This window comes from Drepanopeziza brunnea (assembly GCF_022702325.1).
Source record: "Drepanopeziza brunnea f. sp. 'multigermtubi' strain 214-2 chromosome Unknown ctg3, whole genome shotgun sequence".
Lineage (NCBI taxonomy): Eukaryota > Fungi > Ascomycota > Leotiomycetes > Helotiales > Drepanopezizaceae > Drepanopeziza > Drepanopeziza brunnea.
This window is the reverse complement of record NW_027094066.1, coordinates 1386707-1406453: the sequence shown is the minus strand read 5'-3', so window position 1 is coordinate 1406453 and position 19747 is coordinate 1386707. Positions and strand designations below refer to the sequence as shown.

Here is a 19747-nt window from a genome sequence, read left to right as displayed (position 1 = left end):
ACAACATGTCTTGACCCCTCGAACGACTCAAAAGCCCTCTCACACTTAATTATTTCTGTATCTTTTCCAAAGTCTCAAAGTCCCAAAAAAAAGACAAAATAAAACAAATCAAAATTATCAAATCAACCTCTCCCCGCTTACCAATCAATCAATAAACCAACCGCCCACCCACCCATACACTTTCCTTCTTTCCTCCGTCTATCTGTTCGTCCATCCATCCATTCCATTCATTTAATTTCAATTCATCCGTACCACCACACTACCATCTCATCTCATCTCATCGCATCTCGTCTCATCTTTTCTCAGCCTTACCTCCCGATCCCGGTTCCGATTCCGATTCGAGTCAAAGTCCCGAAGGAAAAAAGGGGGCGCCCTCTCACTCAGATCACTCAGATCACTCAAATCACACAAATCACCCAAATCATATTGATTCTTTATAAGGTTCTGGAATACATACCTTCTTGGGAGAGTGGGGTTAGACTAAATCAGACTAGGCTATGATAGGCAGTCTAGACCAGACTGGCCGTTAGCAGCATGTTACTTATGTATATGTGTATATACATGTGTGTATATGTATGTATTCAGCAGGATGTATGTGTATGCCTATATATGTGCGGGTAATAAGCTGATTGACTGACTGACTGACTGACTGACTGACTGTGAACGTGGCTGTAAATCAACAACAAACTGGCCAGATAAAGAAACTCGCTTATCCCCCCCTCTTCCTTATTCCCCTAACCCCAGATCCCTTCGGAAAGAAAAAAAAAAGAGTGGAAATTACGCCTCGGCTCGCTACATCTGCATCTGCATGCATATGCATCTCCATATATAGCTAAAGGTCCCTTCTGTACTCGGTCACTCACTCACTCGGGTAACGCAATGCAACAAAGCAAAACACAACACAATACAGCACAACGCCATAAAAAACGGAATAGTAAAGCGCGCCAGCTTTCAGTTGCGTTCCGTTAAAGACGAACAAGAACAAGAACGAGAAGATCTCAGATCCCAGATCCTAGAAGAACTCACCACGAAGAGAAGAAATTGGATGGAAGGAAAGGAGGAAAGGAGGGAGAAAAAAAACCGGGGAAACAAAGAACGCGGTATCATGACCATTTTGATATCCACTCATTGTTTGCACAAGCCAGCCAGCCCCCGCTCAAGAATAAAAAAAAAAAAAAAAAAAAAAACCCCCCTACACACTACAAGAAAACTCCCCTCCCCACAACTGCCGCGTCAAGATAATCTTCTTATTTACTCTTTATTTTTCAATTGCTGCCTTCATCTACAAGTTACAATATCTCACAGCTCACTATGTTTAATCTCCTCGGCCTTCTCCTCTACCTTCGCCTCCGCCTTGCCCGCCAGCTCAGCAGCATCCCTGTCCTCCTGAGCCTTGACGAACGCCATAATCTCCTCCTGACTCGGCATCTTCCCATCTTCGCCAATGTTGAAGTTCAAGCTGCCGTCGGGATTCCGCTGTATGACCGGCGGCTGCTCCCCACTCTTCTTCTCGCTCTTCTCCGCGCTCGCCGTCGAGCTGCTCTTCTTCGACTTCGGCGGCTTCGTCTTTGGCTTTTGGGCCTTGGGCTTGGAAGAGTTAGGGCGGGAAGATTTGTAGGGCTGCTTCATGCTCTTCATGATAAGCGCAACGTGAATATCCGTCAATTGCTTCGCCTTGGCCTCGAGGTCCTTGGAGAGGAGCACAGGGTCGTCGGCAGCGGAGAGGGCTTCCTGCGCTGGAAGCTTCTCGGCGAGCCAGGTGGAGATCTCGCTGTATAGTTCCTTCGGCTTGACAAGATCTGCTTCTACGTACACAGGCGGCGCCAAGGTCTCTTCCCTGGCAGGCCCCGGGGAAGTAGATGAAGCATCTTCGTCCTCCAGCTCATCAGCGATGGGCGAGGGCGTCGGTTCCGCAGCCGCAGCGGCGGATTTCGACGCGCTGAACGCTTCGTGCGCTTTGGTGTCGTTGGCAATTTGCTCGGTGATACCCGCGATCATTGTCTGGGTCTGATTTAAAGCGTCTTGAAGGCTCTTGAGAGCAAGAGGACGGCTCGAGGCTTCAGATTTCCTAATTTCAATCGGCTTGACAATGTCTTTCATTTCATTGAGCCTAGCTTTCAGTTCGTCACGGCTGGCTTCTGCACCGCCAGAGTAAATCCACTCGCTTGCTGCTTTGGCTGTTGCCTCGAGGGATTCGCGCTCAGTGGCGGTGGACGCGGTGATGAATTCTTCTTCTTCTAGGAGGTCGCGCACTTTGTAGGTGAAGCCTTCAAGTTGATTGAGGGATTCTTCGCGGAGACGACGAGAGCGGTCTGAGTCGGCGAAAGAGGCGAGGCGCTCTTTCATGCGGGTGAGTTCTGCGGCTGGAAGTTGGGGGAGACCGCCGATGGTGGTAGTGTATGCTAATGGGACGATCTCGAAGCGCTTGGTAGGCTTTGGCTTGACAGATGGAGATGGCGATGGCGAGGGAGAGGATGGAGACGAAGAGCTGCTAGAAGCAGTGAGACTTTCGGTTGAGCTGGAGCTTTTGGCTTCAGCAGCTTCCTCGTCGGACAATGGTACTTGGTCCTTCTTGCCGAAGCCAAAGAGACCCTTCACGCTGTCAACCATGCTCTCCTTCTCCTCGACCGCATTCTCGATCTCGCAGTCCAGGTAGAACTTGAGAATCTCGATTTCTCCGTTAGAAGGAGAAAGACGGGTGCTGAGCTTGATTAGAATGTCGCCATCGGTACAGGCGAATTTCTCTTTCAGATAAGTTACAGACTCCGTAAGGTTTGATGTGGTCAGAGTGAGAACCTCTTTTTCGGCAGATCCTGGTGAGACATTCTCGACGGAACCAACATGTTGGTAGAATTTCAACTCGAATGGGTCGTATTGGTTCTGGAAGGTGTATTGCTTGACAGCCCCCAGGAGTGAAGTTGGCTGCCAAAGTCTCTGGTGTTGGGGCTTCTCGTGGATGTTAATCCACTTCACACCGGCTGCGTATGCAGCTCCCTCGGAAGCTCTGATCTCTTTGACTCTGAAAGATGGGCTCAACCCGGCACCTCTGAATCCGGCACCGAAAACGGCAGCTTCATCTGAGTTGACGTTAGTCCGGATTTTGTCTGAGTTTCCAACAAACTTCTCCAGCTCTTTCTGGACGAACGGGGTGCGGATCGCTCCCCCGTGGAGAATGATCGAATCGATGTCGTCAATCTCAAGTAGTGCCATTTCCAAAGCCTTCCGGATAACGGTGTGGACACGTGCTGCATGGGAAGCGGTCATCTTCTCAAATTCCTCGCGGGTGATCTTGTAGCGAAAGTCAATGTCCTCGTAGAGACCTTCAAATCCAGATTGCGTGTTCTGGTTGGCGCTGAGAATCTGTCTCAATCTCTCAGCCTCCTTCCAGAGCTTCGCTGCTGCGCGGCCATGTCCTTGGACTGCCTCGACAGTTGGGGCAACACTCTTGGCTGCCGGGGATGCCACAAACTTGGAGATCATGTCATCCACAATGACAGCATTGAGTTCGTCGCCACCAAGAGTCCTATCCCATCCGCTGCCCATGACCTGAACCTCCTGAATGGTCTTGTTGAACTTTCCAACGTCCTTCACTGTCCGACCCTGGAACTTCAAGATAGTAGCCTTGGTCGATCCGGCTCCCATGTCAAAAACCATGTGGTATTCCGGCTTCGCGCCCTCGTTGATAGACTTAAAAGTTCGAGATGTCGCATAGTTCACCCCCACAGCCAATCCGTCACTTACCAATTCCAACACTCGGAGTCCAGCCAAGTCAGCTGCCAAAATCACAGCCCGCTTCTCTTCGGCCGAGTAGAATGGTGGAACCGTAATAACCAAATCCTTCACAGTGCTCCCCTTTCCTGCGAGAGCTTCGGCGTTCTTCTGTATGCTCTGGAGCTCCATGGCCAAGATTTCCTCCACAGCCCATGGCTCCTCATCTGCGGCGAATGCACCGCTTCGAAATGCGGCGGTCCCTCTCGTCTTGTCCTTCTCTAACTTCAACGCAGGGTGTCTCAACGAATAGTCCTTGACCACGGAATTGTCTGCGCCAAGTCCTAGCAGCCTCTTGAGGTTCGGGTACACATCTCCAGGGAATCTCGCAGACAGGGCTACCGCGTCGGATCCATAAACTCTTTCGGGGAAGTCTCCGCTCTTGATGTTCTTCGCAGGCTTGAATGCCACCGCTGATGTCTCCTTCCGGCGCGAATCTTTAGTAAGGACAATGTCGAGAGGGATCCCGGGCTTCACAAGCGCGGCTTTGATGTACTCGGTGCCCAGATCCACGCCCAAGACTGCCGACGCAGCCAGTGCGGTGGAGCTGAAGAGATAGAAGAGGCATAGTAGGGAAAGAGAAGGCGAAGAGCGCATCTTGTCTGGGGCAAAGCGCAACGAAACCATGCTGGGTGGTTGTTAAAGAACGAGGCCTGTCTAATAGAGCTGCCAGGAGAGGAGATAAAGGGGGAAAGTTAATAGGGAGGGCACTTCAAACGCCCATGCAGTTATTGAATCTGTCCACAACTTTCAATCAAGGGTACTGAAAAGTAGCAGCAACGACAGCAGAAGGGAATCAAATAGGATGGAATCGAATTGGGTGATGGAAGTATGATATCTATCCTTGAGTTGTCCCAGCCATAAAGGACACTTTGCGCTTTGGAGATAGTTCGGGCAGATATCAGTACGGATTAATTATTTATCGATCAGAGGCCGGAGGCCGGAGACCGGAATTACTTTACGGGCAGAAAGCCGGACTCGGTCGGTCGGTCAGTCGGTCGGTGGGTCAGTCGTTCGGTCGGTCACGAGGTAGAGTGGGTCCTGCAGATCGGTCGCGGGGTGTTTATGGTTTTGTGCTTCTCTCCGCCACTCCAAGTCCCTTTCATCCCGTTAAAAACCAAAGATCGACATCTCATCTTCAGACCAAACAATCCAATCCAGTCCTGCCCTATCCTGTCCTGTCATCTGCCACGGATCGAACCAGCCATCTATGCAATGTTATGCTACCATGTGCTATGCATCACTTCGCAGGCTGGAGATCAAGAACTCAAATATACATATATATATCAACATATCAACATATATACTATGCCACCCTTTATTGCTACAACACTGACAGACTCGTCCGAGATAAACTGACAGGCGCGCCTTCCGCTTCTTACTACCATATTAACCAGGATACTCCCACATCTATAGTCGTTTGACTGTCAAAGCTCCAAGCAAACATCTTTCTTTCTTTCCAAGGTGTCTTTCAGACAACTCAAAGTATAAAAGTAAAGTAACGACCGCCAGGTGAGAAACCTCTCAGAGCTTTCCCCTTAGCAAACTTCAGCACCACACCGACCATAACTCAAGCATTTGAAAATCTGCCGGACATCGTCAGCCAGCATGGGCACTCCCTTCATCACCTTCCTCGGGCCCTCTGACCTGAGTGGCTACAACCGCAAGCTTTCCTCATCCGAACAGTCCAGCGTGATCCCACGAACCTTCATTGACGCCATGGAAGTTCGCGAGCAAGTCTTCGTGGAAGAGCAAAAGATCCCCTTGGAAAACGAATTCGATGCAGATGACCACCGATCCTGCCACTGGTAAGGATTATTCCTTGTCCTCACATACACCCACTAACACTGTACCTAGGGTCATCTACGCCTCCGTGAACACGGTCACCGAGCCCGAAATCAAAGACAGCTCAGGTAGAATTGTCTCCCGCAAAAAGTCCGTCACACGCTCGACCCCCATCGGCACCGTCCGTCTCGTCCCCTTCCCTCACCCTGCCCACCCCGAGCCTGGCTCCAAGTACTCCGATGCTGTCGACGCCGGCGCAAACCCGGCATCTATAGAGCCACCTCCATACATCGCCGATCGAGCCACTACATACCACGATGGCAGAGAACCATATCTCAAGCTCGGACGGCTGGCGGTGCTAAAGGAGTTTAGGAGGTCGGGAATTGCTAAGATGTTAGTCGGCGCTGCGATGGCTTGGGCACAGCAAAACCCCACGCTCTTCAATCCCAGAATCACGGTGTCAGGATTGGATAAAGTCACGACGGAGATGAACGGGGAAATTCCGGTTTGGAGGGGTCTGCTGTGTGTGCACGCTCAGAAGCAGGTCCAGAAGACGTGGGAGAGGTGGGGTTTCAAGCTGGACGAAGGAATGGGTGAGTGGGATGAAGAAGGCATTGAGCACGTTGGGATGTTTATGAGGCTTGAGTATCTGAGTCCATATGTGATTTCGTCTTGAGATCAGGCGAGCAGGCTTGGGTGCTTCGACTGCGAGGTGGCTACGACTTACAATATCGCGAAATAGGGCCCCCGTCGAGAGATGGAACACAGCATGAGTTTTACGGCGGCGCAATGGTATACCTAATTCATTCAACACCAATTATTTGGTCATTCTAGCCGGAGTTTTTTTTAATCTCAAATGTGATACCGGGTGAGATCTGAAGTCATACGTATTTCCACAGTGTGATGCACACGACTATGGCAGGCTGCAGTATGGCTGCCTGCCTGCTCGAAGTTACTGTTATTCTCGACCTCTATTTAATCTTGCCCTATCGACTGACACACAGTTCCAGAAATTACGGCTTTCTTTACCTTGCGAATGATTTCCCTTGAGCTCGAGAACAAGACGGTCTACATGACCCTAGAACCCCGAGGTGTCCCAGGAACATTTGTGACTCAACTCCCTCCCAATCCCAGCCACTATTCACTTTGACACTGCTTCTCCTAACCAAGAATCATCAGCACTGGGAGATCTTCGTCGCCTCCTCCTCCACCGCCGCCCCGGCCGGCCGCCACGCCACCAATAAGTGCGGCGGCTGGCAACTGGAAGCCAAACCCGACCCCGATCGAACTGGGCCCTTGCCGCCCTTCCTTTCTTACACCCGCTCCTCCTCTATCGCAAATCTTCTTAGTCTTTTCAGTCGGTATGCCCGTCAAGTATAGATCGTAACCGGCGTAGTAGTCGAAAAGGAGAGAAGGAGGTTCGGAATCGCCGATAAAGGAAATCTCTTCGAAAAGACGCCACATATCGATGATTCCATTTCGGCTCCACAAACTTTCTCTGCCGCAAGAGAGAGCTGGAGGTTCGTAAGAAGCACCTCGTATAAGTAGAGGATCGTAGCCTCTTATATAATTCTGTGTGGTGATTGGCACGGGTTAGAACATAAATTGTGGAGACCTGTGCCATGAACTAAGCGAAAAGACTATTTAGTAAGCGAATAAGCTATTTGGGAATGAACGACGTCGGAACCTTATGTTTCAATACCCTTTTCGAATACACTACCAGACGTAAGTTTAAAATTTGGAGCACGAATCAGAAGGTAAGTAAGAGTCAAGCCATATTCAAGGTCAGTGGAAATTTCAAGATGATGAATTCATTCCCAGGCCACCATGAGATCGGCGCAAAGTGTGACGGCCTGAAAGTAGTAACCAGAACATAAAGTCCACTCCGCTACTCAGGATCTCAGATGCAGAAGCAGACGCCAAGTTGACTTGTTGTTTGCGGCTCAGAGCGATTTAGGCCACAACGGTTGCTACAGCACTTAGTTCAACCTCAGACTCTTTAAGGGTCCCTGCCTCAAAGGCCATTCTCTCGAGCGTATCTTCAATTAATTCATTATTCCATATCCACTGAGCGGGCCGAAGTGAAGGAGGCGAAACTTACCGACATCCTTCTGCAAAGTTACCAAGCGATTGTTCTGAAGCTCTACAAGAACATCCTTCGTGCAAGTGACGCAGTCGAAAGCCGCTCCTGTAAGCAAAGACGCCGATCGATTCGCTGGCACAGCTTGCAATACCCGATCTACATCGGAGGGCGACGACAAAGGGCTAATCAATAGTGCTGCTTGCTATTCACCCAGTCCGTGGTCTGCCATATATCTTTATATTATACATACCATACACATGTCATGTGGCGCACTAGTCTAGTGGTTATTCCTGTATTGTTAACAGGCCAATCCATCTTTCATTTCTTGCATACGTACAAGGGCGCTTGGTGAAACCTATTCCCTACTCCCTGAATTGTCAGAGGTTACCTTTCTCTCCACCACACTGCGGACACCACACCACACATATCCCACATCTTCATGGTTACGGTCATGGAAAGCGAAACACCGAAAGGATTCGCGCTCTGCAGATTTCTCGGAACGCGGATCTAGTCCATCCCACCCTCCCTCTGGCCGAGGCGTTCATAAATGATGCCGTAGATGGCGACCAGGCTGCCCGATATCTGCTGGAAACATACTCCGAGGACGGGCTCAAGGTTGGCTTTCCTCGATTCTTGAATGACTGCAATAAGTAAAGCATCTCGGCAAGATCCCTTTGAAAAAAAAAAAAAAAAAAAAAAAAAAAAAAAAAAAACTGCGGACACTTCTCGCAATGCGAGGAATCCAGCTCTATCACGGCGCGCTAGTAATGAATATTTTGTTTCTTGACAAAGTCTTCTCGAAATTTACGATACTGTGACTTTTCGGGGTGGGGGAACGGAATTGTAGATGGATTTTCATACCTGCTGAATTTACGAACTGCGCAGCAGTCAAATAAACTCCATCGCTAGTCGTCCCTAATATCCTCATACTGTTTTAAATAAAATTCTACACCTACCTCTTCAGATCTGCTCTATTGACGAAACACATATAAAGCTCGCGAGGTTTGTGTTGTATTGTTGTTACAGCTCTCGAGCGAGCACTTGCATGGTAGGTAAGTAAGTTAAAAACACATTCGCTCCCCCTCTTCTCGATAAATCCTCCATCTTTCTTTCGTTTGAAATTTCGTGCGCGTGAAATACGATTCCACCACTCACTCGCCATTCATTCAGCCGAGCTCCAGGAGTATTTGTTGACTCGGAAAATCTTTTCGCCGCTAAGCGAGCGGGCAAAAACGCGCTCCGACGCGCGGAAGAAAAGAAATGAATTACGACCCCTCCTCCTCTCCGCCCCCCCAAAATTAGTTATTTCTTTATAAGGAAAATAGCAAAAATACTGAGGGAAGGTCAACGGTGTCTGGCTAGGCCAGATGAAAGACCCCATTTCAGGGAACCCAGGGTCCGGGTGGAATGCAACCCGACCCCCCCCCCCCCCCTCCCCGCCGGCGCCGTCACCTCATCCGTTACCACGCACACGGCTAACCGAATCACACCGAGTCAACTGATTGGGTGGTTGACCGCGGTTATGTGAGCTCAATGAATTACCATGCTGTTTGTAGTCGTCTGTCGTGGTAGTTGGGTATATACTGTAAGTAGGAAAATAGTATTGTGCGGGTCCAACAACCCTAATTACTTCATATTCACTCCTCGGGCGACGTCCTATTTCCACCAGCCATGCTCCAACTCGAGCTTGGAGACGATGATGGACCCGAGACTGAGACCGAGACCGAGCCAGTCTTCTGCGACTTCGCCTTGCCCCGAACATCTAGCTCCCTCCTCTTATCCTCTATCTCACGTTTCAGTCTCTCCTGTACCTCATCCTCCTCCCTCTGCTCTTGCTCCTCTTTCCCCCGCCAAACCAGCGCCGAACTTTCAGCCAGGCCGATACCATCATGGATGCAGATTTCCTGCCAGACCATCTCTGGGCCCGACTGCTCGAATCCTCCTGGGATACTCATAGCTGGATCCTCAGCGGCCGAGGCCGTCTTGGCCAGAACGGTTGGGAAGAGGGTGAAGATGCGACGAAGTGTCGAGGGTACCCAGGCGTCCGGAGTGGCACCCGCGTCGAACTCCGACGAACGCCATTTTGCCTCGAGCGAAGGGTTGAGATCCAGCGATACCGTGATGTCCAAGTTCTCATCGGTCTGAGCAAGCTCCCAGACCGAGATTGCAGATTCTGCGAGGGAGACCAGCGCATCCTTCAGAGCTGGCTGTTGGGTTCCTGGGGTGAGTAGAGACAGAACCGGCATCACAGACTGGATAAACGCTTCTGCGCGTGCAGCATACAATCTCGGAGGGTGGTCCGACGTGCCAGTATGATCGGCGCGCTTGCACTGCAGACCGTGAATGGCAAGGGTTCTGAAGACTGTTGCTGCGTGCCTGCCAGTGCCGGGACCGCATTCGCTCAAGGAAACCATGATTTTACGAAGCAGCTCGACGGACGCTTTATTATCTCCTTGGCTGTTCATGTCCGAGGAGAACGGTTGCAGGATGATCTTGTGCAGTTTAGATGAGATGAGACGTCGAACGTGAGCGGTGCGAAGCATCTTCGAGTCGTCACTCTCCGAGATTGGGACCGAAGCGAAGCACGCGTCCAGCTCTGTAAGCTTGTCGTGGATCGGTTTCCATTCCTTGGTTAGCGGTCAGCACTGGTCATGGAAATGAAACATTCGGGAATGGGGGCGTACCTGTTCCCGTTGCACCAGATCCAGGCAAAACTGCTCGGATACCGACTTGACTTGATTTGCCAGGTCGGCGAATTTCTCCCGACTACACTCTAGCCAGTCAGTCATGGGCTCTCTTCAACTGAGATAATCCACTAGGAAAAAAGACCTACAAGAATTCGGGCGACTTGGTCGTCAGTCCGAACTCAACCTTCCTGCCATCCAGTTCTGCTTTCAACATGTGCTCTCTCTTCTTCAGTGCTTCCTTGGCAAGCTCGGAATCCTCGCACCTGGTCCGGGTCAGCTTCAACTGCTCTTCGCATTTCTGTATCTGGGTATGCTGTGTCTGGAGAGCTGCTCGAAGCTCTTTGTTCTTGGATTCCAAGTCTGAAAGCTCCTTCTTGCTACTGTTAACTTTTTGGAGGCATTGCTGCTCCAAGCCTTCTCGAAGGCTTTTGAAACTCTTTTCTTGGTCTGCTGCAAGCTTCTTCCGCTCTTTTTCTAGTTCTGCTGCTTGTATGGCCTCGTTCATCTCTTTTCTCTTCTTCTCATTCTGTTTGGCCCTCTCGAGCTTTTCCCGCTCCATTTCGATCACCTCTCTTTCCCTCTTGACATGGTCCCTCTCTTCTCGGAGCCTTGCATCTTTCTCATCGTTGAAAGCTCCGAGAGTTTCGACCGTGATCTTGTGTTTCCTAAGCTCTGCATCTTTGGATTGGCATAGCAGTTCTAGTGTCACAATCTTTTGGCGGTTGGTCTCGGCCTCCTCGATTGCTTGGACGTTCAACTCATACAGGCTAACCAAGTCTCTCATCTGCCGAATGGTATTCTTGGTGGTGGTGGTAGCGAGGCTCACATTTGGGGCCTGCGACGTAGCCATGGAAGTGCCTCCGTTGCTTCTCACCTCATCGTAGTGAGGCTCGGCTCTTCCATTCTTCTGATTTCTGTTCCGATTCGAATCGTTACCGTTGCCGCTACCAGTTGTGCTCTCATCGCCCTCTTGATCGGCATCGAGTCGCTGGTTTCTGTGCTTCGGCATCTTGTTGGAAAACTGTTGGATCTGACATTCATCAGTGAGGACTGATTGATAATATTTGGAGGTTACGATCAGAGTTTACTGGCAGCCATACCCGTCTCTCTTCTTGATTGCTCCTTCTTGATCTTCGCAGGAATCTTGAGATTGAACCAAGAGTAGAATGGGATATAGAAACTTCACGTTCTGTTCCGCTCGACAACCTGTGGTTCGAGTCTCCACCCATGGAATAGATACGAATGAATCGCGGGAGGAGGAAGCTGTGTGTTCCATCTATCAGGAAGATAGTGGGAGCTACCGCCCTATATTTTTATCTGGCTCTATACTGATCCATAAGTTGCAAGTAGGATCCCTCTGCACCGGAGCCCAGCCCCTACAATTCGATTCGCTACGGCTGTATGCATCACATCACGATGAGGAATTGTCCAGATCCCCAAAAATGAGGCCTCGAACTCCATCCATCAGATATCTGCAGCCATCATCCACACTATCCCAGATATCAGCCCATCGCCATCACCACACCGCTCTGCCTCCAATTCAACCTCGCGAAGCAGCTCCAACAAACAAAATCCATTTGACAACGAGTCCTCCTCCCTGTCCTCAGCCATACTGTCTCCCAGGGTGTGTGTCACTGGCCTGAAGGGACTTGTCAGCATCCGCCTCGCATGCAATGTAACAATCCATTGTCAAATCGCGACGTGTGGGGTATTCATGCAAAGTGCTGGATGGGGAATAAAGCAAGGCAATTTTCCGCTCGCCCAATTGCGACGATGCATTCCGTTTGCCTCTATCTCTTCGCTCAATTCTCAAAAGGACGGCTGAAGATGCCATTTTCATACACGGCAGAACGATCACATGGGAAGAAGGCTCACCTCGTGGGAAACGGGCGTGGATCTTCCGTTCCTTGGATTCCGGGGAAATCCACCTATCGCTCGCTACCCTACCCTCATCATACAGGATTCCTCAGAGCTTATACAGAGGTTATACCGAGTAGGTATGACAAGCAGTCAGGATTATCATCAGATCGCGAGCTCGCTAAGCATGCTGACTCCTGAGATGCTGTGATGCCTACGAATCATCTCATGGCTTACTTGGCAGATCTCACGGGTGCGTTGGCATTCAGCCACGCATGCATGCACAAGCTCACCACGATTACGACCACAAACTACAAAACTCCAACTTCATTCAGCGTATTTCTGATTATAACGTCAAGCCTCAATTGAGTTTCCATGCGTCTGAGCAAAAAGAATGCTAGTGATAAAAACACGGCAGAATGAGACATGATATGGCTTACAATACCCCCCTCCCTACCCCTCTACAAAATCAAGTCGGAGACCAAGTCAATGAACGAAAATATGTATAAAATCAACGGATAAGCATAGCATGAAATTACATTCAGATCTTCCATTTCGCAAATGCAGAAAAGTGAAAGTAAAACTCCTGCATTAGAGCAATAAAAAACGGAGGTATTTCGCATCGCGATATCAACTTTTCCTTTGCTCCCTTTACTTACTTCTTTGTGACGAGTTTGTTTGTTTGTTTGTTTGCTTGTTTGTTTGTTGACTTCTCGCTTACCATTTCTGCTTTGATTTGCAGCTGAGAGAAGAGGGGGGAGGGGGAAATGAACGTGCGAAGTTTCATTTAATCTATTCATCTACTTTCTCTGTTCTCCGCAACTTCAGAAGCGAAAATTTTTACCTCTCTTGTTTTCGTACCAGCTAGAAAACCAATTGTGCCTTTCTCAATCCCGAAAAACTCCATCCAAATCGTGTAGACTAGGGGAAAAAAAGGAAGTCTGAACAAGCGGGTACTCACGTGATATACTTCCCGCGACGCGCGACTCTCGCGCTTCACAACGCGACTTTCCATTCTCCAATCCAACCCGGCCCATACATTTCCAACTCCAACCCTTCCTACCCGACCAACATCATCACACCGAACACCCCACGACGAAAACCAACCACTTCTACCTCCCCCCTCCTTTCTCCCAAACAACCCTTCTTTCCCTTTCCACTTCCCATCTAGAATACCCCCCTCCCCCCTAAAAAAAACAATGGCCGACCCAACCTCCACCCCACGCATCACCGCCCCCTACCTCGACGCCTTCACGAACCGCACTATCCGCCTCACCGGCCGCGTCATGCAGCTGCGCGGCGAGTCGGCCACGATCGACAGCGATGGCGTCGTCACGGCGCACCTGAACCGCGACGCCCACCTGACCGTCGGCCACGCGGTCGAGGTCGTCGGCAAGGTGAACCAGGATTTGAGCGTGAAGGTGCTCATGGCTTTGGATATGGGTCGGGAGGGTGAGTTTATCTGTCTTTTTTCTTTTCCCTTTTTTTTTTTTTTTTTAGTAAACATTGTAGAATTTACATTAACTCTCTTTCTCTCTCCCCCGCAGTCGACATGGAAGCTATCAAAGCCGTCGTCGACGCCACGCATCGGTACAAGGAGATCTTTTACGCCGCTGCCGCATAGGAGCCCGACAAACGCATCTCTGCATAAGTGAATGATAGAAATGGACATGGACATGAAGATGGAGATGGATTTATCCCTACGCCGGCTGCGCTGGTGAGCTTTTTCACGTTGCTTGCCTGCTTGCCTGCTTGCTCAATGGGATAAGAGGAGCACGGACTAGCGACATCGCAGAGGAGATCAGGTTAAGGAAAAAACTTAGTACGCACTCACTGGCACGGTTACGGCGCGGTTACGGCATGGTTACGGAAAGGCAAGGCGGGACAGGTGGAGCCGGCAGGTTTGCTTATATGGTTGAAGCTCCATCGATCGGCTTATAATAAAACCGCAAAACTACAGAACCACAAAACTAAAAATCATAAAGCCAGCACAGCACTTTCGAAAATCAATTCCGCTTATTTTCTTTTCTTATTTTCTATGGTAAAAAAGACAGGTACATAGGACACCCCCTCCCCCCCCCCCCCCCCCCCCACCAAAAAACTGCATCCTTGACGCTATAATACTTGGGCATAAATATTATCGCATAAGCAATGCCTAGCATCACATCCATCCTCTCGCAGTCCTCCCTACGAATCAGATTCCAATTACTTTACTTGACCAGAATGGAAAACAATATGTCACCTAAATCCCCCCCCTACTACCTCTAAAATGCAATAAAGGAGACGAAACTCTTGTATTGTAGAACCAATCTACTCTAATCTGCTCAATTCTCACATGCTGGTGTATTCATGGTACTTGGTAATTGATCCTGCATACATTATCTGTACCTATCTTACCATGTGCATGATGCTCCCTCAATGCATCTATCTATCTTAGCAAAGCATGCTCAATCAAAGAAGAAAAGGGGCTTTCCTCGCCCATGAAAATGCAAATGCAATTGTAAATTTACATCCAGCCGCTCAGGATACCCAGAACTCCGCCAATGCATCCAAAGTCCGTTTCAAGAAGACAGTAATCCAACACCACAACGCCGCGCTGTGAAAAAACTTACCACCGTTGTTTTCTTTAAAAGAGACAGCAAATCGTGCTTCGACCTCTCATCCACACTCAAACGTTTTGCTCACCCGTCACCTCTCCACATACTTGCTTTCTCGCCTCCGGCATCTTCGTAGGCGACATCCCCGGCTCCTCTTTAATATGCATATCCTCATCTTCATCACCTCCTTTATTCAGTAGAGTCCCAACCGCATGGTCATACCCCCCAAGCTGCTCCCGCATAGCTGGGTCCTCATACAGCCCGAATCCCGCCGGCGGGGAGCTCGGCATTGGCACGTCCGTGGAGTAGAAATCTTCAAGGTTGAAGTCCAGGTCGACGTTGTGTTGCTGGCCGAGATCAGGTAGAGAGTCGAAATCGAGTTCCAGGTCGGTGTGCGGGCGGGAGGGAGACTCCTGGTTGTTGGCTTCGGCCATGAGTTGATTGAGGGTCTGGGTGAAAGGAGACTCGAAGAGGGGGTCTTCGTTCCGAGGTGAGCGACGGCGGGTTCCTGTTCTTGGTGTTCGCGTGGGAGTTCGGTCAAATATTCGGAGTTGGCTTGGTGAATTGGCGGATCGCCTAGATCTGGCTGAACGAATCGAACGAGACACGCTGCGAGTGATGGGTCTGTGGCTAGGAGTCGGACGGGTTGGTGTCTTGAACGGGTTCTGAGTGGGTGTCTTTTGGACTGGTGTAGAAGGACGCTCGATTTCATTACCCTTCGCCATCTCCTCCTCGAAGAGCTGGAGAAGATCGGCATCGACATTGTCATCGTCAATCACTGGCGGGCAGTTCTCCTTGTCTTGAATTTGCACCTCGGTCATGCTTTCCTGTGGTGAGTGGAACTCGGTGGCAGCAGTAGTAACCTGAACGTCTACTTCCACCTCTCCTAACGACTTAGGCGAGCCGTCCTTTCTTGGAGATGGGAATAGTAATCTTCGAGTGGGAGCAAACCTAGCAGGCTCATCTTCAACATCGATGGGACTTCGCTGAGTACCAATCCACCTCGCAGGACTAGACTGAATAGCGCGCCTCAGAGCGGCGGAAGCAGCATCAGATGTCATGGCATGCAGTTTCCTCTTAGGTTGAGCACTGGTCGATCGTGAACGATATTCTCGCTCTGTGTTGACAGGAGCTGGCTGCTGTATACCTCTCGCGTCGCCAGAAGAAACACCATCAAGCTTTCCAGTACCAGGAGCTTCAGACATCGGGAAATTGGCATCCGAAGCGGGTATATCCGACATGGGGAAATTAGCCTCAGACGTTGGGATTGCGACTTGCCCTTTCTTAGCCCTCGATCGCTGAGTCGTGGGTTTTCTCTTGTTTCCTGGAGGCTTGTTTTCTCCTCGAGGTCTCATCAATCCGTTACTCTCCCACATATTCGAGGGGCGCTGGGCCTTGTATTTAGACATCCAGATGCCACAAGCTGCCCCAGTTAGTTCCGAGCCGCCAGAAACAGCATTAGCGCGACTTACGATTGCACAAAATAAATTCACGAAATTCTGTTTGCATCTCTCCATCGCCAAGAGACTTCTTCACGAGTCTATACTTTGTCGGCTTTTCTTCCTCATCGCGCTCCAAGATGATGATCGCAGTGACACGGCCTGGTTTGTCCGAGTACTCGTGATAGCCAGGCTCGCCATCCAAGTCCTGAGACCAAGCCTTTCTCCAGGTGGGAGTCTCGACAGCTCCACAATTCGCACAATACGGAGGCATTTCGCCGTTGGCAATCGCGAGCTCGAGCTTTTTCTTGATATAATCCTTCTTGATTTCCTTCGGCTTGTAGACCATGTTATCATGTCTTGGTGGCGGTGGGCCTTGATAAGTCATGACGGGAGCCTTCTGCTGCTGCATATGATTCGCAGACGGCGTAGGAGCCTCGGAGGCTGGTTGGGGAGCTGCTGGCCGTATTTGAGATTGGTGAAGAACAGGTGGAGGCAGAACAGGGTCGCTGGAAGGGGCTTGCGGAAGTGACAGCGATCCCATGGAAGCTGTCCGAACCATCATTCCCGATCTAGATGTTGGTCTTGACAGAGGTGCTGACGCGGAAGCAGGAGCAGAAGCAGGAGCAGGTGCTAATAGAGGTTGGCTCGGTGCTGGCCCGGGAGCTAACTTTTGCGCAAGTTTTGAATTTGTTTGTAAAATGGCAGGGTGTGGAGTGTTTTGAGGCGCAGGTGCAGAGATATGAGGGTTCCGAGCTTGTTCATAACTTGCATATTGAGAATTTGGAGCTGGGAGACCATTCATGGGCATACCGTTCATGAAATTACCAGTAGGGCACGGAAGATCGGGTGGGGGCTGCGACATTGACTGCGGATGTGGCCGAATTTCAGGCAGTGTTGAGCGCGTATCCCGTAGCCCAGGGCCCAGAGAAGACTTCTGAGCCTGGTATTGTGGCTGTCTGCTATCGGGCTGGCTCATCGCTCGACGCATAGGAGCACGATTACCCTTCTTCAAGGGGGGAAGGACCTGGCCATCTTCGGATACCACACTGCCATTAGCGTAACCCATTACAGCTTTAGCTATGCCTTCGACCTGACTTTGAGAACCAATTTCTGGCATACGAGTAGGCAGTAGCTCTGGGGGGCCAGGCACCTCCTCTTGAATGATGAAGTTGAAGTTGCTTCCCTCGGGTGGGTTTTGTGCTCTGTGATGAGCAGCTCCTTGCTCGAACTCCTCTCGTGTCACGATTTCCAATTCACCATCGTCAGCAGGACACTCTGCCTCTTCTTCTCCGAATAGGTCATCCATTGAGCCGCTCATGAATCCAGAGTCTGTTCTTGGCATCTGTGGAAGGACAGGACTTGAAGGACATGGTGGACTGGAGTGCATGGAAGATGGTAGTCTAGTTCTCATGGCAGGGGGTGAAGATCCCATGTCAATTGGCGTCTCAACAGGACTGAACCGGTCCGGAGAAGGATGGGCTGACTCAATAGATCGTCTGACTTGATCTTCTCGGGTCTGGAATGAGGGGTGAAGAGATTGGCTCTGAGGAGGAGGGTTTTGAGACGCACTAGACGCAGGGCGGAGAGAGCTTTGGGGCTGACTTGGGATGTGTTGATTGTGAATTCTGGGCACGGGGGTAGGCGCGCGTGGGATTTCCACGAGATGGGAGCCAGGAGGACCACCAGCTTGCATCTGGCCACTCATGGCAATTGGTCTGAAGAGACGCAATGACCCGGAGGTACCAGCTGCAACTCTGAGAGAGTCTGAGTTGATACCCAAGCTCGCATTGCCGTCCCAACTGGTCTTCGTAACCTTGGCTCGCTTCTTCGGGGCTGATCCATCATCTCCATCTGTTCCCTCTTCGTATCCAGAGGTGTTTCCGCCAACAGCAGTATTAACCTTGGGTTTCTTAGCCCTAGGTCTCTTGACGGATACCCTCGAAGATGGCCTCGACGTCTTATTTCCCATGTCGCTCACTGCCACAGGTTCCTGGCTCTCATTTCTTGATTTCTCGCCGTTGACAGGTGTAAAGCCAGCCGGGTTTAGTGGCGTGGAGCTAGGCTGGTGGACCGGAAGGGAATGGTTTTGGCTCATTTGAGGCTGATGGTTGACCTGCGGTTGATGGTTCAGCTGCGGCTGTTGGTTGTACTGAGGCTGTTGGTTGAAACAAGCTTGCTGACTGAACTGAGCTGCCTGATCAAATTGTTGCTGGTTGAAGAGATCCTGCATAATCGGCTGTTGCGAGTGCGGGCTTAACAACTGGTTCATAACCTCCATACTCGCCCCATCTCTCATGTTGGGGTTTATCATAGGAGCGGGAGAGATCTTCTTCGCCATCTGGCCAAGGTTTGGATTTGACTGCATGAACGAATTCCACTCATTAAGGTCGGATCCAGGTGGCACCGCCTTATTCATCTCCCTATATCTCCCCATCGTATTCTGGTACTCTCCCTGCAACATGGTAGGCACAGGTACCAGCCTCAGCTTTACCTCAAGCGTCTCCTTGACCCCATTGCTGAATAGGCCCATGATATTCTTGCATACGCGTCCTGTGATAAGCTGTCTCGATTGACCGGCGGGAGCTCCAGGTGTTGGAGAGGCTGTAGACAATGCTCTGGATAGCATGCCTTGACCAACAAGAGGATTATCGTACTCGGAATAATCGTATGCGTACACGGTATAGTCCTGGCCAAGCCGAGCGACCAATTCAGGACTACATTGTACAATAGCGTCTATACAGATCTTCAACTCAATAACTCCAATGCTGGTCGCCTCGTCCATGGCTACTGTCTGTACCTGTAGGACGTGGGGCCATCGTGCCAGGCAATTGGTCTGGTTCTTGTCGTCGAAGGTATAGAGAACTTTCACTGTATGTCCAGACGGAATCAGTACTGCGCTTCAATATTGTTTTAAAGCTACTATGCTTACGTCTCATATCCCGGACAGACACCCCGTCTTCATTTTCGCTGCCATTAGAAGACATTGCCGAAGTTGGTGACTGTTTATTCTGCCAGGCAAGAGGTATCCCTGTCGGTGTAGCAGATACACCCCGTCCCTCCTTTGGTTCTCTGATTCTTGTACTCTTATGGTGCGGAATATTCGGATCGGATTTCGAGAGCGTTGTAGAGGTATAGGGTAGATCGATCAGGTGTGGAGTCGTCGAAAAGGTGAGGTTGTAGTGGCTAGGGCCATACCGTAATTCACGTTGCTCGCGACTTACAGCACGCAGAGTATTCGTAAAACAGATCTTTCAAATGTAATCCTCCTTAACCTTAGACGGAAAATAATAGGAATTGTCAGAAGGCATATGAAGAGTTTCGAAGAAGGAGTGATGTCGCAGTCGTAGGATGGCTGGAACGGAGTTGAAGATGTCGGAGCTTGTTGATGTAGCTTCCGACAACCAATAGACGCGTGGGATTGAGCGCAACGCGCCTCGAAAAATTGTGATGCCTCAGGCTTATATGGAGCTCAAGTCTTCAAGGATCTTTCAGATTTCACCAGCTGGGTACGGCTTTGATTTATACCTC

General features: G+C 50.3%; 5 protein-coding genes across 5 annotated transcripts; 2 read left to right on the top strand and 3 right to left on the bottom strand.

Annotated features, from left to right (window-relative positions):
• Window positions 1-1299: 1299 nt before the first annotated feature.
• On the bottom strand, window positions 1300-4365 carry L3040_002571 (uncharacterized protein; the record flags this gene model as incomplete). The annotated part of the gene is made up of 1 exon (XM_007290613.1): window positions 1300-4365. One exon carries the CDS (start codon window positions 4363-4365, stop codon window positions 1300-1302), a length of 3066 nt encoding a protein of 1021 aa, XP_007290675.1.
• A 1011-nt stretch (window positions 4366-5376) lies between these two features.
• Window positions 5377-6229, top strand: L3040_002570 (uncharacterized protein; the record flags this gene model as incomplete). The annotated part of the gene is made up of 2 exons (XM_007290614.1): window positions 5377-5576; window positions 5626-6229. 2 exons carry the CDS (start codon window positions 5377-5379, stop codon window positions 6227-6229), a joined length of 804 nt encoding a protein of 267 aa, XP_007290676.1.
• Window positions 6230-9273: 3044 nt separating this feature from the next.
• L3040_002569 (uncharacterized protein) lies at window positions 9274-11332 on the bottom strand (the record flags this gene model as incomplete). The annotated part of the gene is made up of 3 exons (XM_007290616.1): window positions 9274-10263; window positions 10321-10402; window positions 10470-11332. The coding sequence occupies 3 exons, from the start codon at window positions 11330-11332 to the stop codon at window positions 9274-9276; spliced, it is 1935 nt and encodes a 644-aa protein (XP_007290678.1).
• A 2047-nt stretch (window positions 11333-13379) lies between these two features.
• L3040_002568 (uncharacterized protein) lies at window positions 13380-13804 on the top strand (the record flags this gene model as incomplete). The annotated part of the gene is made up of 2 exons (XM_007290617.1): window positions 13380-13632; window positions 13728-13804. The coding sequence occupies 2 exons, from the start codon at window positions 13380-13382 to the stop codon at window positions 13802-13804; spliced, it is 330 nt and encodes a 109-aa protein (XP_007290679.1).
• A 1044-nt stretch (window positions 13805-14848) lies between these two features.
• Window positions 14849-19203, bottom strand: L3040_002567 (uncharacterized protein; the record flags this gene model as incomplete). The annotated part of the gene is made up of 3 exons (XM_007290618.2): window positions 14849-16200; window positions 16250-19087; window positions 19149-19203. The coding sequence occupies 3 exons, from the start codon at window positions 19201-19203 to the stop codon at window positions 14849-14851; spliced, it is 4245 nt and encodes a 1414-aa protein (XP_007290680.2).
• Window positions 19204-19747: the final 544 nt, after the last annotated feature.